The sequence below is a fragment of the Anolis carolinensis genome, chromosome 1 (genome assembly GCF_035594765.1).
Source record: "Anolis carolinensis isolate JA03-04 chromosome 1, rAnoCar3.1.pri, whole genome shotgun sequence".
NCBI lineage: Eukaryota > Metazoa > Chordata > Lepidosauria > Squamata > Dactyloidae > Anolis > Anolis carolinensis.
In genome coordinates this window covers 332476910-332498736 of record NC_085841.1, presented here as the reverse complement: position 1 = coordinate 332498736, position 21827 = coordinate 332476910, and the positions used below count along the sequence as shown (strand labels likewise).

General features: G+C 39.8%; 1 protein-coding gene across 34 annotated transcripts in view; it reads right to left on the bottom strand.

Annotated features, from left to right (window-relative positions):
• The window catches only part of nrxn3 (neurexin 3), a 1581531-nt gene that overhangs the window by 1483482 nt on the left and 76222 nt on the right, over nt 1–21827 (bottom strand). For all 34 annotated transcript variants that reach the window (XR_010002008.1, XR_010002009.1, XM_062967917.1 and 31 more), the window contains exon 2: nt 3015–4176. Coding sequence is in view for 32 of the 34 variants with exons in the window: in XM_062967917.1 (XP_062823987.1) it covers nt 3015–3723 (709 nt within the window). In the remaining 2 variants the exon portion in view is untranslated. The remainder of the gene's footprint in view (nt 1–3014; nt 4177–21827) is intronic.

The following is a 21827-nucleotide window of genomic DNA, read 5'->3' as shown; positions in this document are numbered from 1 at the left end:
CTTTTAAAAATGACCTAGAGAAGCTGAAAGAACCGTTTGGCATAAATATAATCCTCACAATTAAACAAAACAATGAACTTTCATCATATTATGACTCTCAAGTCTAAATACTACTCCTAATCTCAACAAAAGTCAATCTAATGAAGTTATGGGATTTACCAAAGGGTTAAATTAGACTACATTTGGTTCATTGTGTCTCCTACAGTCTATATAGGTGGAACTTTCGATAGAAAAAAATAGTCATGTTATGTTCTTTGGTTAAAACCTTGTCAGAAAGTATACTAAACCACTAGCACATCTTGCACAATTTTGTTTGAAAATGTAGATAGGAATTATTCTGCATAGAAAAAACAGTTTTCTGTACAGAAAATTATGTTTTCTGTATAGAAAACAATTTTTATGAGTAGGAGAGACCTGCCCATGGAAATGCTTTCCTACATAGAATAATTTCTCAACAATACTCCAGGTCACTTGAATGTAGGGAGAACACAATGCAGGAATATTTGTTTTTCTTGTACACTAGGGAGAAAACTGCCATTATTATTTGTATCTAAGTGCAAGGGCTATACATTCCCAGTTGGGACTCAGTCTCAACAACTTTTCAAGCAGCAGATGAAGACTTTTTTGTGTTTTGATGGGTCTTTGGAAATTTGTGTTAAAATTCATTCTTTTAAAAATATTATCAAATTTACATTGTACCTGATTTAATCTTTGGCAGGTTAAGAGAAAGGGTACTGGGGAAAAGGTGGGTTATACAGAACCAATAACAATTGTTTAAAGAAGCCTGCATATCTCTAATGGAGACTAAATCCCACAAATTCAGATGCTGGAAGAGTCAACCAGAGTCATGCATGAATAGCTTACCAATGTTTTTCATATTTTGTGTTGGTCAGGAGTTCAGAGATGAACAGATAGTGATGATAGCAGGACTGGTTATGCTTACTGTGAGATTTTAGTGCTCTGACCTTCACTCCATAAAATAACTTTGTAAGATTTGGAGGGCAGCAAACAGCAGTCATCACCACCTTTCCTCTCCTTCTAGACAACCAATTCGGTCAGATGAAAAGGGGAAAGAAGGTTTCGAGGGAAAACACATGAAAATATTTTCCAGATGTCACTCCAAAACCTACCAAGTCAACATGTTCAACTATACCTCATAAAATATATTTTCTGATTATTGTATTCTTAAGTTGTTGCTATTGCTATTGTCTTTAAAAGGTAAAGATCTCTGAAAACGCTAGTGCATGTTATTTACTTTGTAAGCTTTCCCAGCACCTTTCTCTAGGATATTTCACAATGCAGTGATGTTTAGTAACTGGAAGCGCAGTTCACATTAATACTGTAAATGGAACTTCACTATCAGCAGGGTCAGCTAAATATTTATTTATATATCTTATCTCTGTCCACAGAATAAATGAGCTTGTTGTGGGTTTGCCATCTGCAGACACAGATATTAATCAATAGCCAAGTAATGATCTGGACTCTGTTGCGAGGACTCATTATTTAAAAAAAATACACACTACATTTAGTCATTAAAACAGGAGGTATTGATTGGGCCTCATTAGATCCCAGCAAAAGCCAGTGGCCAACTGCAAGCCACCTCAGAAACCCAAAGGATAGCAAATGGTTTAAAACTGGTTAATGATCCACGGAGGGCTGAGGAGGGGTCCTGCTGAAAAGGAAAGCCATCTTTAAAAATAGAGAAATGTATTTATTATCACACCAAAATAAAAGAAAATATATTCTTCTAGTGCAAAAGGCAAATAGGTGCAGGGATAGAGGAAACACAAGTTATCAGAAAGTTAGAAGGTTAATCTGGGTTCTGGTTTTCATCCAGCTAGAAGAAATATGAATTATTATATCAGAAACAAATTTATTGGCACAACCAAACAATAATTAAATTCATGTTTTATTTTCCTCCTATCTCTCACACTCAAAACTACTCCAAATGCTATTATGTAGCATTTCTTTGAGTTTATGTTAAATCTCTTTCCTTGCTTTTGGTTTGGTGTGTTTCATAACCAAAGTTGAGCATACAGACACAGTTCATAATGGAAAGAGACACCACACATATAGGACTGAGCTGTCAGTGAAAACTGAACATAAAACCTGGAGGTGGATGAAGACAAATCAAATTATTTTAAACAAACAATCAAACTACTTAAATACCAGAAGCAAACCAGTCAAATCATTTTCTTGATATTTGTTTCATAAATTGACAAGTTTCCTTGCCCTTTAACACTACCTCATGTTAGGCACAATGGCACAAAGGAAGAAGACATGTTTCTTTATTTCCCCCTTCCTCTGAGCATTCTATATCAAAGGAAGATTGAACAGGAAAATCAATACGATTATTTTTTAAAAAATAAGACCATCATTGCTGTGTTTCTGTATGAAAATGTATATTCCCATCTCAGAATATAGAGATGGGAATATAAATTAACAATAAAATGAGCTATTGCACTTAGGTTTTCTTGCCCAGCTCAAGAAAATATAGTTGTTACACCATTTCCAATCTGATGAGAGCATTAAATGTTACTGAGAAAACTGTGGGCAGGAAAATTTCAGCTAAGCACTTAGGTTGTATATACCCCATACTGGTACATACTTACTTTCTCCATGGACACATAAAGCAGTCAAAGAATCCAGCCTCTGCTCCTGACTTTTGACAACATACCTCAGCTGGAGTTTTAAGATGAGCTTCCATCACTCCATTGATCCTTTTTATTATTTCAAAAAAACGGACAGTACAAGGATCAAGTAATAATGAATTAAGAATTCTAGACCTAAAGAACACCACAGAATACATCAGAGTCTCTAATAATCAAGTTATAAATATGTAGCAAAAACCCATGTTGTACATTGAGAATTCTTACACTATTCTGGTAGAGTTTTCCTCTAAAGAACTTTAGACTTTATGAAACATTAACATTCAAACAAATATATGTGATGAATTACAGGTAATATGTAATATTGTGCTGAAGAATCCAAAGGAAGAATGGATGGAGTCTTACCTTCAGAACAACGTTTTCCAACATATCCAGTGTCTGAGCAATCACACTGTGGCTCGCCATCCAGGAGGAAGCAAGTTCCACCATTCTCACAAGGGTTTTCTGTGCATAGTCCTTCCATATCCAGGCGGACTCCTTGGTGGCCCAGAAGTTGAGGTTCTGAAGTGCCATACTTCAGGTCCAAGATAAATCCTTTAAATGGTGGTTCACTCAGGACACTGTCAAGAGTCAAGGCTGCTGGGCGAATATCTGATGGGACACCTCCCACAAAGAGGTCACTAACAATGTTCATGTACTGTCGCTGTGGGCGCACTTCACCTGGCTTGGCTTCACCATCCAACACTAGAACTGTCCGGAGATGGTTGCGACTAACCATCAAGAAGTGTAGGTTGCTGTCATTGACCTGCTTGTCTGTAACAACAGTGGCCTCAGCACAATCCACACTGAACCGGAGTTGAATACGCCCATCCACTAGAGACAAACACAGGAAATCACAGACACCACCATCATCAAAATAGAGGAGTAGCCCAGCTGAGACATTTGTCTTCAGCTGGAAGCTGAGGTCGCTCCTTGTGCTTGCATCCCAGCGGAAGTAACGGGCCCACTGATTGGGGAGGCCCATAAACTCTAGTCCAAAACAGAGACTGAACAAGGAGCCCAACAATAAGCTCACCTTCAGGGTGAAAGAGGCAGAGTGGAGGGTAAAGCCCATGTTTAATAAATATTCTGTTTTGCTTGGGAAGAAAAAGAATAAAGCCACCTGCAAGAGAGGTTGGCTCTGGTAATAGGCACTACAGCCAGTCAGTTCCTCAAGAGAGGAAGTAAAACTAGATGAGAATATTCTTCTTTGCAAGGAAAGATCTCAGCTATCCTTTAGGATCCAGAGGCCTTTATCCTAGGAAGAGTGGGACTGAGAATTCTCCTGGTGAAGTATTTTGGGAAGCTTTCCAAATATGGCCTGGGCCGTTGATCCCAGCTGTTCTCCTGTAGACAAATTCAATCCCTGGCCTCCAAATCGTGATTTCTCAGAAGCAATGGTGATGGTAGTAAGTTATGGGTAGCAGGGAACTAATCAAACACTTGAATTCATGGACAGAAAAATCAGAGTCAATCTGCATGGTGTAAAGAAAGATGATCCAACTCCTCACTTCTTGGCGATCAGGCCCTAGAGAGTGTAAGAACAGAAGAAAAGGGTTAATTATACTATAGATCTATTTACATAGTCATCTTAAAATTGTACACACAATGAGTAGTACATACTCATTTATTAGCTACAAAGTCAAACTTTTGATTTCTGAGAACAGAGGAAATAATTTTTCCCCCACCGAGATAGCATTCCAGAATCACAGTACCACCACAGAAAAGGCCCTGTCTTCCTTTCTTCTGGCTAGTTAATTTGATTTCTAAATTATCTTACATTTTTATTAATAATTATAACATTTTTTCTAAAGCAAAAATGATAAGAGAATGTGCATAACTTAGTACGATGAAAAAATGTTGGAACAGACAAAACAGTGTGACCTGCAGGGATCTGCAAAAAATATGAACCAGTCATAATGAAATCATGACCTGATATATACACATGGCACTAAGAAAATTATAAAGCTAAATCAAAGACTGACTTAAATATGATATTGTGTGTGATGGAGTCTGCCAGAGACCATCATATAACGCAGGGCTACTTCTGGTGGGGCTTTCTTGGGCTCTGCCCTGGCAGCATGCTAAGAGGGAACCCTGAGGATACAGGTGACTACCCATATCCTCATTGAAGTAATTGGGGACAGCACGGAAGAAAGCTGGGAACAGTAGTCACCCATGTCCTCAGGGCTCCCTCTTAGAGCGCTGCTGGCATGCTGCTGGGGCAGAGCCCAACAGAGTCCCGCCAGAAGTAGCCCTGCGTCATATGATGGGCTCTGGCAGACTCTGTCCCAGCAGCATTGCTTTTATATGTATGTTCGACATTGAATTTTTACCATTTTACCATATTGTACACTGCTCCAATTCCCCACTAAAATAAATGAAGAAACAAACAAGCAAACAGAAAGGAAATTTATTTATTTATTTATTTATTTATTTATTTACAGTATTTATATTCCGCCCTTCTCACCCCGAAGGGGACTCAGGGCGGATCACATTATAACACACATAGGGCAAACATTCAATGCCCATAAACACATCAAACAGAGACAGAGAGAGACACGCAGAGGCAAGTTAACCTTCTTCTGAGGGGATGTTCGATTCTGGCCACAGGGGGGAGCAGCTGCTTCATCCACACTGATGGCACTTCCTCATACCAGGTCGTAAATTAGTTAATCTTGCCTCCCCACTTTTTATAAGTAGTACCTTATCTCCTACTTGATAGATGCAACTATCTTTCGGGTTGCTAGGTCAGCAATGAGCAGGGGCTATTTTTTATTTTTAATTGATGGGTGCTCACCCCGCCACGGGCTGGCCTCGAACTCATGACCTCATGGTCAGAGTGATTTAAGGCAGCTGCTCAACAGCTGCGCCACAGCCCGGCCCCAGCTGGGATGGCAACCCATGACCAACCACAGTAAGGAGACTAAGCTGAGCACTGCCCCACAGTTTGCCATGCTGTCCCCAGGCTTCTGGATCTCCATGTGATGAGGTCCTTGGAGAGAGAGTTCCATACTTCTAAGGCTTTGCTACTAATCATTCAGACTCTCTCTCATACCCAGTGACAGTACCCAAGGTAAGTAGAAATTTTACTTGTGCTTCCTTAAGAACAACCAAACCTTTTAGCTGTTAGCATTATGCTCCGTAATTGATTGTTTCCTACCATAACATGGTGTCTGGGTCTATGCCATCAAGTTTACAATGCTGGTTGCTTCCAGCTAAGTTCAGCCTCAGGCAAGATAATAATTATGAAATACATTATTCCTCTGGACAACACATACTGACCTAAAGCAATGAAAGAAAACTCTCTAATAATTTGATACACGATGTTTGTGATCTCCTATGTGAAGCTGTCCTAAGTTGGAGGTTGTACACAGGCAGAGGGTAGCAGTGGGCCTTGAAGTTTTGCACCCTCTTGCACTGTACACCATACAAATATTCACTGAGATAGGTCCATATACACCAATGTGCATATACTGCTCTCATTAAAATATATGTACAATGGAGCAGAGTATGTAAGCCTGAGGGAACTCACAGTGCATAATTCACACAAGAATTAGGTGTTGCACCCCTAGGCTGCAGAGACACCTTAAAACCACACTGGAGCCCCAGGATATAAGTAATGCAAGCTGTTTATTGAAGATAATATGTAATCATTAGCAAACCAAAGTTTAAAAGTCACTAAAACAAGGTTTTAGTCCACAAGGTACTTTAGTCCACTTAAGAATCTTAAAGCAAGGGTCCATAGAAATCCAAACACAAGAATAAACTCCAATAAAAATTAATCCAAGGAACAGGATCATGAGCTGGAACAAGGAACAGGATCTTGAACTGGAACAAGAGATTCAAAATGCAAGGCTTTCAGGAACATGACTTGATAATCCAAAGTACCCAGGAACAAGAACAAGAACTGGAACAAGATTCCAGATAAAAGGCTTACAGGAACTTGGCATGAAAGTCCATAAAAACATGAAACAAGAGTCCATGAAGCTGGATCAAACCTCTTGATCAGCAAAGTTACCACCTCTGAACTCGCTCTCAGAAGCGGCTCCTCTTAAAGCTAGAATCAAGGCCCCTTTCATGTGAAGTTTCTCCAAAACCCTTTCTCATTAGTAACTGTTTGCTTTTTCTCAAAACCTCGCTTTCTTGTCTCTGTTGACATATTGCTTTCTTTCTATCAACCTCATTACTCTTATCAAGACTGGAATGCCCATCTGCCAAGGGATAACTTGACCTTGACTCTCCCAAGGAATGCGGTTCAAGCTGCCTGCTTGAAACCACTGTATACCTGCTCCCAGAATCCTTGGGAACAGCAGTCTCGTCTTACTCTCGCTGTACAACCCAGATTCATCTGACAGGTCAGGTGCAGGTACTATCACAGGCTGAACAGGCCCAACCTCAGGCTCATCTGACAGCTCAGATGTAGGCTGGAATACAACGCTAGGTGTGCATCCATGTCTCCAAAGCTAGATGTTGAGTAAGTTGCATCTATCTTCTTGATAAGCAGCAAGACAGCAGTGCAGGAGCAAAACATTGACCAAAACCTCCATCCCACATCAGTCTGAATCCTAATACTGACAAGTCCTCCCACAGTTGCTTGGCATTGGAGGAAAGAATCCTGCAGTGCCAAGCAATATGTCTGACATGATGTGTCATTGGTCGTAGTATGTTCACAATGGTCAGCAGTAATTAATAATTTGGCTGCCACATTGTGCAGGAATTGACCCTCCCAGGTGCTTTTCAGAAGCAGTTATAGATTCTGTAGCCAGACTGTCATTTGCCAAGGTGAAGAAAGAAAGCAAAATTCAAACAAGAATTTGCCTAAAAGCTAGTCAGGATCGGGTGAATGGCCTGGGAAACAGTTTAATTGAAGAACAGAGGAGCTGCTTTACTCCAGGTCCGTCTGTTTTCCCAGTACTGTTTTCTCTGATTGACCATAGCTCTCCAAGGTTTTGGCAGGAGAAACCAAAGAAAGCATGTGCTCAATCACAACCCCACTCTCCAAGAAAGGTGGAGCATCAGCATAAAGATTTTCCAATGGAACAGAGACAGAAATCTAATGGCTATAAAAAAAGCAAAGTCTACTGGCATAGGAGAAATTGGTGCTGGTGTGCAAATCTATAATATATTGGCATTTCAGATCCTAATTACGGATTACCTTACAGAGCAATTTTATACTGGCTCGTTGGCATGAGATGAGACACAGATTACACAAGCTGTTCACTGTGTCGTATTCAGATATACATCACACTAAAAACAGCTGGCCTAGACATTCCTATTCAAACATTTCCAAAATCTCAGCAGTGGCTTGGCAGTATTTTGTCTGTCAACATCAGCAGGCCACACCAAAGTTGACAGTTGGATTTGTTTTTGTCTCTGTAGCACAACTGTTGAAGTGGGATCGCTACAGACATACACATATTCCTATGGACTGTACACTAGATAAAAATGGAGTACATCAATGGCTGCATCTACATTTACGCAAATAATCCAGAATATTGTGCTATGGAGCTGCGACAATGGTGCACAGAAGCATTCCTTTTGGTGTTAAAATGGCTGGCAAAGCAGAGAATGCATTGGTGCCACCACTGCTGTGTCACTGGCCAAAAGTTGTTCAACCATAGAAGATCGCTGCTGACATCACTTCTGCTGGTCATACCTCTGGGCAACCTTTTGTGACCACATCAGAAGCAACGTTTCCAGCAAGCCTCTTCAAGGGAGCGGCTTGTGGGAAGCAACATAGTGGTGGGTCTGTTAGATGTGTGGACAATGAATCAGGCAAGATCCAGATGGATCCAATCGTCTATATATCAAATGCTGCAGAATCACTCCAGAGCTTTCAGAAAGTTCCATTTCCTCTTGTTCTGGATTAACAACTGGAAGTAGTGCTTCTGCTGCAAATCCAGCTGGATGTCTACTTTGTGAATGCAGCATTTTTCCGATGAAGCAGAGAATTTTTGAGGATCAGGACATTCGTAGGGATACCAAGGTGCTTGTTTATAAAGCTATTGTCCTCCCAACCCTGTAATACGTCTGTGAAAAGTGGACTGTCTACAGACGTCACATTCAATTCCTGAAACCATTCCATCAGCGTTGCCTCCAAAAAAATCCTGCAAATCTCTTGGGAAGACAGTCAGCATGCTGGAAGAAGCAATGACAACTAGCATTGAAGCAATGCTCCTACAGTATCAACTCCACTGGACTGGCCACATTGTCTGAATGCCCGATCACCTTCTCCCAAAACAGTTTCTATACCCCCAATGCAAGAATGAAAAACTGAATGTTGGTGGACAAGAAAAGATATTTAAAGATGGGCTTAAAGCTAACATTAAAAACTGTAGCATAGACACCAAGAACTGGGAAGCCCTGGTCCTTGAGCGCTCAAGCTGGAGGTCAGCTGTGACCAACAGTGCTGTGGAATTTGAAGAGGCACAAATGGAGGGTGAAAGGGAAAAAGGTGCCAAGAGGAAGATGCATCAAGCCAACCCTGATTGGGGCTGCCTTCCACCTGGAAACTGATGTCCTCACTGTGGAAGAACAGATGCATGACAACAACAGCAATGCCATCCTCTGAGACCTTTGGAGGATTTCTCGGAGCAGGAGTCTCCAAACTAAGGCCCACTGGTCTGATGCAGCCCTCCAAGGTAATTTACCTACTCCCCGCCTAAAACTTTAGACTTAGGGTCACCCTAAGTCTGAAACAATTTGTAGGCAGACAACAACAACAATCCTGATTAACTTAACTATCTCATCAGCCAAAAGCAGGTCCACACTTCACATTATGTTGGGAATGAAATACTGGAAAGTTTATGTTGATTAAAATTGTTCTTCATTTTAAATATTGTATTGGTCTTTCATTTATTTATTTTTTCACTACAAATAAAATATGTGCAGTATGCATAGGAACTAATTCATTTTTTTTTTCAAATTATAGTCGTCGTCCCCACCTCAACAGTTTGTGGGATCGTGAATCGTCCCTCAACTTAAAAAGTTTGAGGACCCCTGTTTGGGGCCTCTTCTATACTGCCATATAAAATCCAGATTATCTGCTTTGAATTGGATTATATGGCAATATAGATTCACATAATCCAGTTCAAAGCAGATAATGTGGATTATCTATTTGATAATCTGGATTATATGACAGTGTAGAAATTCAAAAACACTTCTGGTCCTAGGCATTTTGGATAAGGGATACTCAACTTATAAGGCAGTAAAAACGTTTCACACATTCATCTATGAAAGAACAGTGATCACAAGAACTGTTTGCAAGCCTGTTTCTGTTGCTTAGAAAGTACTGGCAGATGTCCATCACAGGCTCCAGCTTCCACTATAGGAGTTAACTGTTGAGTATCAGCCAGAAAAAAATCTGGTAGCAACTGATGCATTATGAGGAGAGCTGACAGTGCTGTCAGAAAAAAAAGGATTAAAATGTTATGCCTAGTTGATAAAAGAACAAGTACTAACCAAGGGTGCTTAGCTTTCAGTTTGTTGCCTTCAAGGTATTTAGGGCCAATAGCCTTTTATAGTACAACTGGTACCTGTGGTTTCCCCTACCTGTAGCTGACTAAAGTCCTCTCTAGGAATTTTGTACCTTCTCCAGGCACTTCTATGGTATCTTTCCGATAGAGGTGACCATGCAGTCACATTGGAAGCCCTAGTAACTTCCATGGGGGGGATACCTCTCAAAGCATTTTCTAGGTCTTCCAAGGAGACACGGTGATAATTTCCAGTGGAAATCTTTCATTTAAATAGGGTCTGTTATTGTCCCCAGTTGCCTATTTCTATAGCAAGTTCAAGAATGTATCCCCTGGGGATTTAAGAGTTGTACTGTACTATCAGTTTGAAACCAGTGCATATGTTAATGAATGGTACAATATGTGAGCTGTGTCTGGGAAAGATAATTTGCTGCTTTTAAGTTGTTTGACTATCATGCAATAGCTACATTAAAAATGTTACAATGCAAAGTATTATGCTGTTAAAAAGTTTTCACCACATCTTTTAACATCTGATAAAAATCTCTTAATTTGCAAAACACAAGTTAAAAAAATTCTCAGGCATTTTTTTTTACCATGTCACAAATTCAAACTGTCCAAAGTTTGGTATCTAAGAGAGTGAGGGTAGTCAGTTTTTGCTAGATATGTTCAGGAACAGTTCTATATCTGGGGAAAAGGGGACACATTTCTAAGTGCTCAATGGATGGATGCTTCATTTTGGAAAAAGCCCAACATGTTTTGGACTATATGTATTTCAATTGCCTTCTTCTGAAGCAATATGAAATCTAACTGCAGAAATTTCTGAGGCTGAGAATTTAATTCCATTTACCAGGCAGAAATGGAATGACATTCTAGACTTCAGAAATTTCTGCAGTTAGATTTCACATTGTCCCTGAATAAGGTCATTGAAATAAATATAGGCCAAAATGCACTAGGCCTTTCCCAAAATAAAACAGCCATATATTGAGCACTTGGAGATATATCTTTTTTGTTTGTAGATTTTGTTGGGTGCTCTCCAGTTTTTGTTTCTTCATGTTGAAATTTACGACATCACTTTATCTTATATGAGGTCTCTAACTTTTCCACAAGAAAGTGAAAACAGAGCTCGGAAAATTTATATATAATTTATAGGACTCGGAAAAGCAATGTTATACTGTATATAAAAACACAACTGAAAAATAGGCTAACACTGTATTACAACACATTATTACAACTATTACAGTAAACAACTTAATTAACCACATGCATATCTTACTTAGAACAGCTAGAGCTACTGTTCCACTTTCATTTGAAATGAGCATACCAGATGAACATGTGTGCACACAGACATATTAGAAGGAAGGTAATAAACCAATTTCTCATGCTGTACACGGACTGCATGTGGTCCTCTATACTCATGCCTAGAAATATGAGTCAGAAAACAGCCCAAAAGAGCAGAGTCAATTTATCCATGGCTGAATGTCAGTACTGTACCTGAACTGTTATCAAAAAGGAACAACTCGCTTCTCTGACAAAAGTTGCAAAAGGAAAGAGCTTAGTCCATCCAGGAGAACCTAAACAAAGCACCAACCCCCTCTACTCCCTCTGCCATAGTGCTACTTCTGGCCTTTTTGAAAGCCCAAGTGGAGAAAAGGTGACAGAGGTTTCCAGTGGCTGCTGGCCCCTGGAGTTGCATTGGTACTCTCCCCTCTCCATGGAATGGCCTTCAAATTATCCACAAGTCATATCAAAATCCATACTTTCAACCCCCAAACCTGCCCTCTACTTATACATGAGGTTGCGTTACCATTAGTATATAGAGCAATTTCATTTAGTTCTATTTATCAGTTAGATTTATGTCCCCTAAGAAGAACAAAGAAGCATACAAGACCTTCCTCCTCTGACCTTCATACAGATTACAAGCTTGTGGAGTAGGACAAAGAGAGAGAAAGAAAGTACTGAGTTCACTTAGGGAGATTTACAGTTCAGTGGGGGCTTGTACATGGATTTCTAGGTCCCATTCCTCCCTTCAAAATACTATACCATGCAAAGTATTCATTTTTAAAATAAATTTATCTGGACTGATGTGTCCTCTCCTACAAATTTGCTATGCCAATATGGAAAAGAAATAAGTCCTGATGTTCTACTACTGCCTCTTTCCAACAGCCCAGTCTTTTCCCAATTAGTATTTGTATTATATAATTGCTATTGTGTGACTTCAAGTCATTTCTGATATGGTGACCCTAAGACAGCCCTACTGTGGCACTTTCTGGGTTTGACAGTATGTGACTAATTTCTATGGGTGAATGGGGAAATCAAACCTTGGTCTCCAGGGCCATAGCCCAATTCTCAAACCTCTGCTGGCTCTCATGCTGTAGGGTACACAACTGAGTAATATAGAGAAGGGCACTTTGCTCAGACAGACAAGAGACAGATTCCAGCTCACCATGGCATCTGGGGTCTGCCTCTTGCCTGCCAGAGCAGAACAAGATTTCTCTTTTTTTCTGTGGCACCCCTGAAGGATGAATGCGGAGCCTCCCCTCACACTCTCATGCCACATTTTCCCTGTCAAACCCTTTATCTAATAAGGGAGATAGTAAATATGTAGGGGTCCTGCTAATCTTGACAAAGACAATAAGGAAAGTGATTCTTGCCTTTCTTACCACTACGATATGTCTGCTAATCCAAGGAATGTGAACACCCATCTTGCCAGCTGGGCATTAAGCTAACTGGATATATTGCCACACCCAGCAAATCTTTGCATTATCTTTAAAATTAGTGATAAAAAGTCAGGAAGTATGTTGATATTTGGAATCAGGAAACAGAGCCGGCCCTAGGTATTTTTCAAGTGTAGGCGAACAGAATTCTGGCACCCCCCCCCCCCCCCCCCAAACCAATCACTGAAAAATCAAAGCATTGGATAAGCGAAAATGTTGGATAATATTAAGGAAAAGCCTATTAAACATCAAAATACATTAAGATTTTACAAACTAAGCACCAAAACATTATGTTTTACAAGAAATCAACAGAAAAAGCAGTCTCGTCTGCGCCCCCGTATGCTTTGCATTCGCCTCATTGTTGGGCCGGCCCTGTCAGGAAACAATCTTCATTTGGGCCAAATTGGTTAAGAAGTGTACTTTTAAACAGTTTGACTTACTTACAGGAGTTCCCCAAGGCATTTTGTTTTGCAAGTGTCCAGCACAAATAGTCCCAAAGCATAATGCCTTCCAAATAAGATCAGGGAGATTTACACCCTATGCAACATAAGGGATTTACATAAAGGATTTACTCCCTTATATAAGGGAACAACCCACTAAATACACTACCTTTTTGAAGTTGTGAACAGGAAATGATTATCTTAGATACAGCATGCAGCCACTCTAAGCAACATAAAAGTCTCACATAAAGTATATCACATCATATACTACAACAAATATATTAAATATGTACAATTGCTTCAGCTAGCTCTTTATAACATTTACCTCCCAAAAAGAAAAAAGAACCTTCCTCACTCATTCTTATCTTTTTGATCTGTTGGTTTTCCAAGACTGCTCACCAAACTGTAATTTTGTCTTGCCCTCTCCTAGATTTCTAAGTCTAAGATGTATCACACATGCCTGAAGCTCTCGAAATTGGGCATGTTCTTAAAATGGATTTGCTTTCTGTAGATGATGTAGGCTGATCAACAGAGAGAGAGCTGATATATGCATGTTCCCATCCAACCTTATGGTTATGCGATAAAATGAGGCTTGCCAGTCATGCAGCCTTCAATACAGCACAGTATATAGCAAACCCATTAACAAGTACAGTTCTACATAAAACAATTACTCATAGCTCCTTCACTTGAAATTTCATTTGTAAGATTCTGTAACTATAGCTGACCCAGTATACTGTATAACAAACTCAGATCTACATGAAACATTTCCTCATTACTCCTTGAAATTTCATTCGTAGGATTCTGCAATAGCTGAACCAATCCCTACCCAATAACATAATGAGTTGTCTTCATTGTCAGGAAACATTCATCTTTTCTATGAAGAAAGAATGAGTGAGAAAGAAGAATGTGAAAATCTGTTAGCTGTATTTTATGGTGTTTTTCAGAACACTGCTGGGATCCCCATCATGTCCCACTGACTGTCCAAGCATCTAATAAATTGGGTTACAGGTCACAAAGGTTTATGTCCAATAAAACTTTCCAGTCTTTAAAGTAATTATGTATAAACTTTCATATTTGTTTGTCTTGATGAGAAAGGTTTCTTAACAACGCAAAATCATATACTTGTCAATCTCTGTGTCAGGACCCAGGCTGCAGAGCACCAATAACCATGCACAGAGACCAGAATCTATCTAATATCTTTATTAAAGGAATATATAAAGTCAATAAAAACAAGTGAAGAATAAAGTTCAGAAGTAGACCTTTCAGGAAAGGTCAAATATAGCCAGGAAAACAATGTCCAATATGAGATATTAGAGTCCAAAGTTATAATCCAATAACCGAAACACACACTTTGCCAAGCAAAGTGTGGGGAAATGACAAGGTCCTTTAGTCCAATGGAGCTTGACAACAAGGCTGGAGAGCAAAATAGATTCTTGGCAAACAAGGCTTGATTCAAGGCAACAAGAAGCAAGAGACGAGAACAGGGTCCGTGGCGAGGTCCGTGGCAAGGTCCGGGGAAACAAGGCAGGGCTGGAACAAGATCAAGGTCCTGGAAACAAGGAACTGGAATAGCGAGTCCACACACGAACTCGCTCCCGAAGCTGACGAATTGACTCCGCAAGGATTCCCTTGCGGTTAAACACCTATATAGGATCTTTTTTTCCCGCCAAGGAACACTTTCCCTGGGGAACAAGAAGTGAAACCCATACTGTGTCCAGATGCATGACTCCTTAAGATTTCCCAAGGGAAACAGGCTTAATCAACTAATTGTCTGGCAGCAATTCTGGCGCTTCTGCGATTCGCCTCCCTAGCGCCTCTATCTCAATTATAATTATCCCGGCGAGAAAACGGGGGAGATTTCTGCTCAAGGCTTGTTTGGCTGACTTCTTGTGGGCAAACATCTTGCAGGTGCAAGGGCTCCAATTCTGGCTGAAACGGTGGGAACCCCAAGTTGTCCTCTTCATCTGCCACAATAGTACTAGGAACGGAACTACATGGCCCATGAGTCATCACACTCTGTGAATGTTTTTGCCATTACATGACGGTGAGAAGACCCATCCTTTTTTTTGGTCACTGTTCCTGCAAAACACTGTATTTTTAATAAAATCAGTTTTGCAATTTTGAAAAAAAATCCTCGAGAAAGTTTATTGAAAAATCTTCTCAAAATACAAAAGAAAATAACAATTTAAAATGAGTAAAAAATGTCTGTAATTTATCCACAAAGGGAAAATTTTGAAATGTCTTATTCTTGCATCTGAGAATAAAAATTACATCCCTAGGTAGGCTCTGGATTTCACACTGCAAGGACAGCTACAAAGGAAGTAGAGAAGGTATTCCAATGTAAGCATATAATAAGTGAACACGAAAGTCAGAATCTGCTGATGCCATAGTATTTCTAGTTTCTGTGTATTGTTGAGAAACCTGGACAGTGAAGTAAGTTAACAGAAAGAAAATCAACTCATTTCAAATGTGCTGCTGGATGAAAGTTCTGTGGGATCATGTGTCCTCTTCCGCTTGCAGTCATAGGACTTCATCATATGAGGAAATTTCAGCATCCTAGGATGCTTCTGCCCCAGTTGAGCCATAGAGCCCCACACCACCCATCACATGATGTAGCCTCACTTCCAGCAGGACTCCGTGGCTCAACTGGGGTAGAAGCATCCTAGGACACTGTACCACCAACATGGGAGCCTCCCCGTGTTCCATTTCAACAACGGAGCAACTCCAGGGGGAAGCCGTGCAGCGACTCTTTCCCTCGTATAATGGGGAAACGTCTATAACCAGAAAAGCAGGACACAGGTCACTGAAATTGTCCCGCTGCCACGGAGGCTGGCAAACCAATCTAGAGGACCTCATCACATTGATGAGGTCCATAGTTATGTAACCACCATGTGCCAAGTACTGCATGCATATTAAAGTAATTCTCTTTATACATTTAATGGTTTTATCTTACACTAATTCACTTTAGCTGTAGGAGAATCTTTGAGTAATCAATTGGGTCATTATGAGCTATCTACAGGAAGGGGTCAAGTGGAAATAACAATTTCAAGAAATGCCCATTGCTTGACCTACAGTTTTATGTCTTCCTGTCCTGGATTTATATTCTTGACGGCAAAGCACAGAATGTGCAGTTGAAACAAACAATTCAGACCTTTTTATTTTGGAAACCAATACCTGGAAATACTCCCACTTGTTATATTCAAACTTCCCACTCCTATGAGTCAGCCTGGGGAAGACCACAGTTACAATTACAACATTCACACTGGCCTCCAACAGAAAAGAGTTCTTTCTCCCGCTCTGGACCTTCCACAGATATATAAACCTCACATGCTTAGTTTCCAATATACCTCACAACCTCAGAGGATGCCTGCCATAGATGTGGGTGAAATGTCAGGAGAGAATGCTTCTGGAACATGCCCATACAGCCCGGAAAACACACAGCAACCCAGACATTCACAAAATTATTTAAACTATTAAAATACCTACAGGTTATGTGTATAAGATGCATTTGAAAAATAAATGAATTTCATGTTTAGACTTACGTCACATCTCAAAGAGATTGGGTCATTGATCTTTCTGTCTGTCTGTCTGTCTGTCTGTCTGTCTGTCTATGGCATTTTGAAATCTCAAAATTTTAAAATCCACAACACAGCTGGTCCTTTTTCCTTGCAACTTTTACATGCTATTACTGTCTAATTGGAAGCCAGAATCCCTTGACAATCTGCTGCCAAGCACCTAGAGGTCTGCCATTCCATCTACTTTCTGTCTGTCCTGCCCAATAAGGTGCACGCACGCACGCGCGCACACACACACACACAATGAAATCCTATGCATGGCACAAAAGTTCCATGAAAGATGCTCTTTCATCTTGAAGATAAATCTAGATATACTCAGCTCACAGCCAAGTCTCTATAGCAAAAAGTTTTTTTACACTTAGGCTTGAACAAATACAGATCATAACTCTGTGACTGTGAAAGCAGTACAGAATGTTTTGATAGAATACTATGAAATTCAAAATCCGTAATCTATATATATAAAAGAGTGATGGCATCACGGCGACTCACAAAACAACAAAAGTACAGGCCTCGCAACCTCGAAATTTGACATCATCATCCATGCCTCCAGGTTGATACAACAAAAAGAAAAGAAAAACAAAGTCCTAATTAGAGGGAGAGCAATGTTTTTTTTATCCAATTGCTGCCAGTTTAGAGGGCTAATCTCTGCCCACTTCGTCTCCTAGCAACCAACTCCTAGCAAGCCAAGGGACAGCCAGGATTCAGTTAGGGGACAGGCAGACTTAGGCTATCTAATTTGCACTGGATTATATGGCAGTGTAGACTCAAGACCCTTCCACACAGCTATATAACCCATTTATAATCTTATATTATCTGCTTTGCACTGGATTATCTTGACTCCACACTGCCATATAATCCACTTCAGTGTGCATTTTATACAGCTGTGAAGAAGGGTCCTCATATAATCCAGTTCTAAGCAGATAATATAAGATTATCAATAAACAGTAGACTCTCACTTATCCAACATAAACAGGCCAGCAGGATAAGTGAATATGTTGGATAATAAGAAGGGATTAAGGAAAAGCCTATTAAACATCAAATTAGGTAATCGTTATACAAATTAAGCACCAGAACATCATATTATACAACAAATTTGACAGAAAAAGTAGTTCCATGCACAGTAATGCTATGTAATAATTACAGTAGAGTCTCACTTATCCAACACTCGCTTATCCAATGTTCTGGATTATCCAATGCATTTTTGTAGTCAATGTTTTCAATATATCGTGATATTTTGGTGCTAAATTCATAAATACAGTAATTACTACATAGCATTACTGTGTATTGAACTACTTTTTCTGCCAAATGTGTTGTCTAACATGATATTTTGGTGCTTCATTTGTAAAATCATAACCTAATTTGATGTTTAATAGGCTTTTCCTTAATGCCTCCTTATTATCCAACATATTCGCTTATCCAATATTCTGCCAGCCCGTTTATGTTGGATAAGTGAGACGCTACTGTACTGTATTTACAAATTTACCACTAAAATATCACAATGAATTTAAAACACTGACTACAAAAAACATTGATTACGAAAAGGCAGACTGCGTTGGATAATCCAGAACATTGTATAAGTGAATGTTGGATAAATGAGATTCTACTTTAATATGAAATAATTACTGGGATAGAATAATGCAGAACAATATAATCTTTAAAACCAGGACAGTAAATAAACAGGGGAATTCCACACAGGAAACAATCAGGGCCAGCTAACACCTCCCAACAAAGTATTCCCATCATCAAAGTCTGGCAAATCCTCTGTTTTCTCAGGGCCACAGACAGTAGAAGCACATAAAATATCGCAAACAACACCACTCTGAAAACAAGGGAATTCCAAACAGGAAAGAATCAGGGCCAGCTAACACCTCCCAACAAAAAATTCACTCAGGTAGGAAACAGCCAGGCTTTAAAGCTGCAAGGCCATTACATCCTAATCATTTTCCTAATTGCAGCATTCATACTTGCGGCCAACAGGGGGAAAAAACCATTCAGAAATATTGTATATTCACAACCTTTAGGAAATAATATCCCCTGATGGCGCAGTGTGTTAAAGCGCTGAGCTGCTGAACTTCTGGACCAAAAGGCCACAGGTTTGAATTGGGGGAGCGGAGAGAGCCCCCACTGTTACCCCCAGCTTCTGCCAACCCAGAAGTTCAAAAACATGCAAATGTGAGTGCATCAATAGGTACTGCTCCGGCGGGAAGGTAACGTCTCTCCATGCAGTCATCCCACATGACCTTGGAGGAGTCTACGGACAACGCCGGCTCTTCGGCTTAGAAATAGAGATGAGCACCAACCCCCAGAGTCAGACATGACTGGACTTAATGTCAGGGGAAAACCTTTACCCTTTACCTTAACTACCACCAATTCCTCAATACTTTATTTCCCATACCACCATATTTCGCCACAGCAACGTGTGGCCGGGCACAGCTAGTTGATACTAAAAAGCCAAATTTGCCAGGGGATAAAGTATGCCTCTTTTCCTCTCCTGTCATATATATCTAATCCAATGTAAGTGATGAGTTCCATTTAGCTTGAACTTTTCAGTTGTAGCTATCTCCAAGACATCTGTTTCTTCTGAAACAAGAATCCAAATCAGTCCTCATATGATTTATTTGTTAAGATTGTTAGCAGCCTTGAGTCCCCACGAGAAGAAAGGCAGGGTAGAAATAAAGATGATGATAACAACAATAACAACTCTTTAAGATGAAAAGACGTTTGTAATCCTGTACATATTTTCCAAGGAGTAAATTTAGTGATATTTACTTCTGCACGGGGCTGCATTGTATGCTGTTGATGTTATATGCCATAGCAAAAAAAAAACAAAACCCTGTCTATGAAATCCTTATATCTCCCTTCTAACATCACCCACAAGAAAGCTTTCCAAACAACTCAACTATTTCAGTCTTATAATAGCCTAAAAATATTAACGTTCTGGCTACTGGTTTAAGCAGATCAAAGCTGCTGTTACAAGACAGACTGTTTGTCTCTTTGTTTATTTATCATTATCAGTTGGGAAACACAGTCTAAACATAAATTCTACACCCAAAAGACCACTTTGGTAAAATCAATGTGCAACAAATACTAAGCCAACATCTTATCCTCTTCTAAGATTCTTTAAACCTACATGTTTCCCCCTCCCTACTGTCTGTTCCCCCTGTCTCCTGCTTAAATCGAAAGTAGGGAAGACTAAAATGCTTTTCTTGATCAGGTTCAATATAAAGAATACAGCTATATTTTGGGGATGTGGAAAATACAGCGCCAAGAATATTTACACACACATCCTTTCATGTCATGTGGAACCCAAAGGCAAATGCCACCGGTAGCCGCACATGGCATCCTGAGAAAAGTGGAAAAGCCACTCAATTCAATGCCAGCTGCAAGGTTGTGCCTACACAGCCAGACACTTCAAAGACAATCAGGCTGGAAAGCCATCTGGCTGCTCAAAAAGTTAATATTTTATAATGATGATAATCATCCTACAAGGTTCTTGTCTTCTGGGACTATTAAATTGATTCAGTTCAAAGCTCGAGCTCTTTGGATCTGGCCAGCCAAAGAAGAGTCGGAACAGTGCTTATACAAATGATGTCGTCACACACCACCATAATCACACACAATTTTCTGCCTTATCCTCCTAACCTCCATGCCTAAAACAGCTATATTTAGTCTGAGAGTGACCTTTAACCAGCCTACCTACCCTGAGCTCAGCGTGAATGCAATTTACAGACCATTTCTGCTCTCTAGCTTTCTTAGCACAAAGAGGACCGAAAAATCAAATCCCAAGCACAAAGCAAAAGTAATTTTAAAAGGCAGAGAAAATAAGCCTGCAGAGCAATCATGTCTCAGTCTGTTCTGACAGCTCTTTCTGTTCCTTTATGGGACACCGAAATGACCCCAAGTGTGTTAATTACTCCTATTACTAAAAACTCTCCACTAGCTTGGAGGAAAGGCTGGGAGAGAAATGTTGGTGTTTTGTTGCCATATTTTCATGGAGACAGAAACAAGCTTTTTTGGTGTCATCTAGTGGCTAAAAGTGCACGCTTTTGGAAAACTCAACTTAAAAATTTCATCTCAGCCATGAATTCACCAAGAGTGGGCAGATCAGTCCAGTCCATTTCTACCTCCAAGTCTGTTCCACATCTATTATTGTGGATTGTTTTTAAAGGAAGGGAAATCTATGCGTATTACAGTCCACATTTTTCACAAAAACATTTTAATGGGCCCATGACTAAATTTGCATACAATATAGGGATGTACAGTGTGTTTAAAGCTCTCCAAATATACATAGCATGTTGAATGCATTTTTTCACTTTCATGGAATACATCAGAAGTTTGAGAATGTGCCAATGTCCAACTAAAATTGAATCTATTTCCATGTACAATTCTAAAGGTGTAGATCAGGTAAATCCTTAAAACAAATTCAAGAGAAACAAATTGTTCAAACATCACAATAATTTTAATATCACTTCCGGCACTGGTTAAAATTGAGCAGACCAGAAGACTTGCCTAGATTAAAGACAGAATCTACAATATACAGTCAGAATTAGAATATAAACTCAAGGAGAATGTTAGGTGCTTTTTGAGTAATCTAAACCTTGCTGTGTTTGTAGCTACAGGGTCATCATCTGAAATGGATAGCAAACAGCCCAGTCAAGCAAATTAGTGATGAAGAGATTAAGTTTATAGGGTCTCATTAACAAAGAACCAAACTTGAAAGTGCAATTGCTTTCTTGTTTACATTCACATCCTGCTATTTCTATAAAGTGCTTGAGTTAGTATACTGTAATCCCCTTCCCCAATTTTATCCTTACAACTACCCCACAAAGTAGGTTACAGAGAAACACAGTGAAGTCACCCACTGGACTATGTAGTGGTGGAAATTTGAGCAAACATCTCCAGGTCCATCACTACATAGTTTGACATCAATTTAATTGCCATAGCCCAATGCTCTAAAATCATGGGAGTTGTAGTT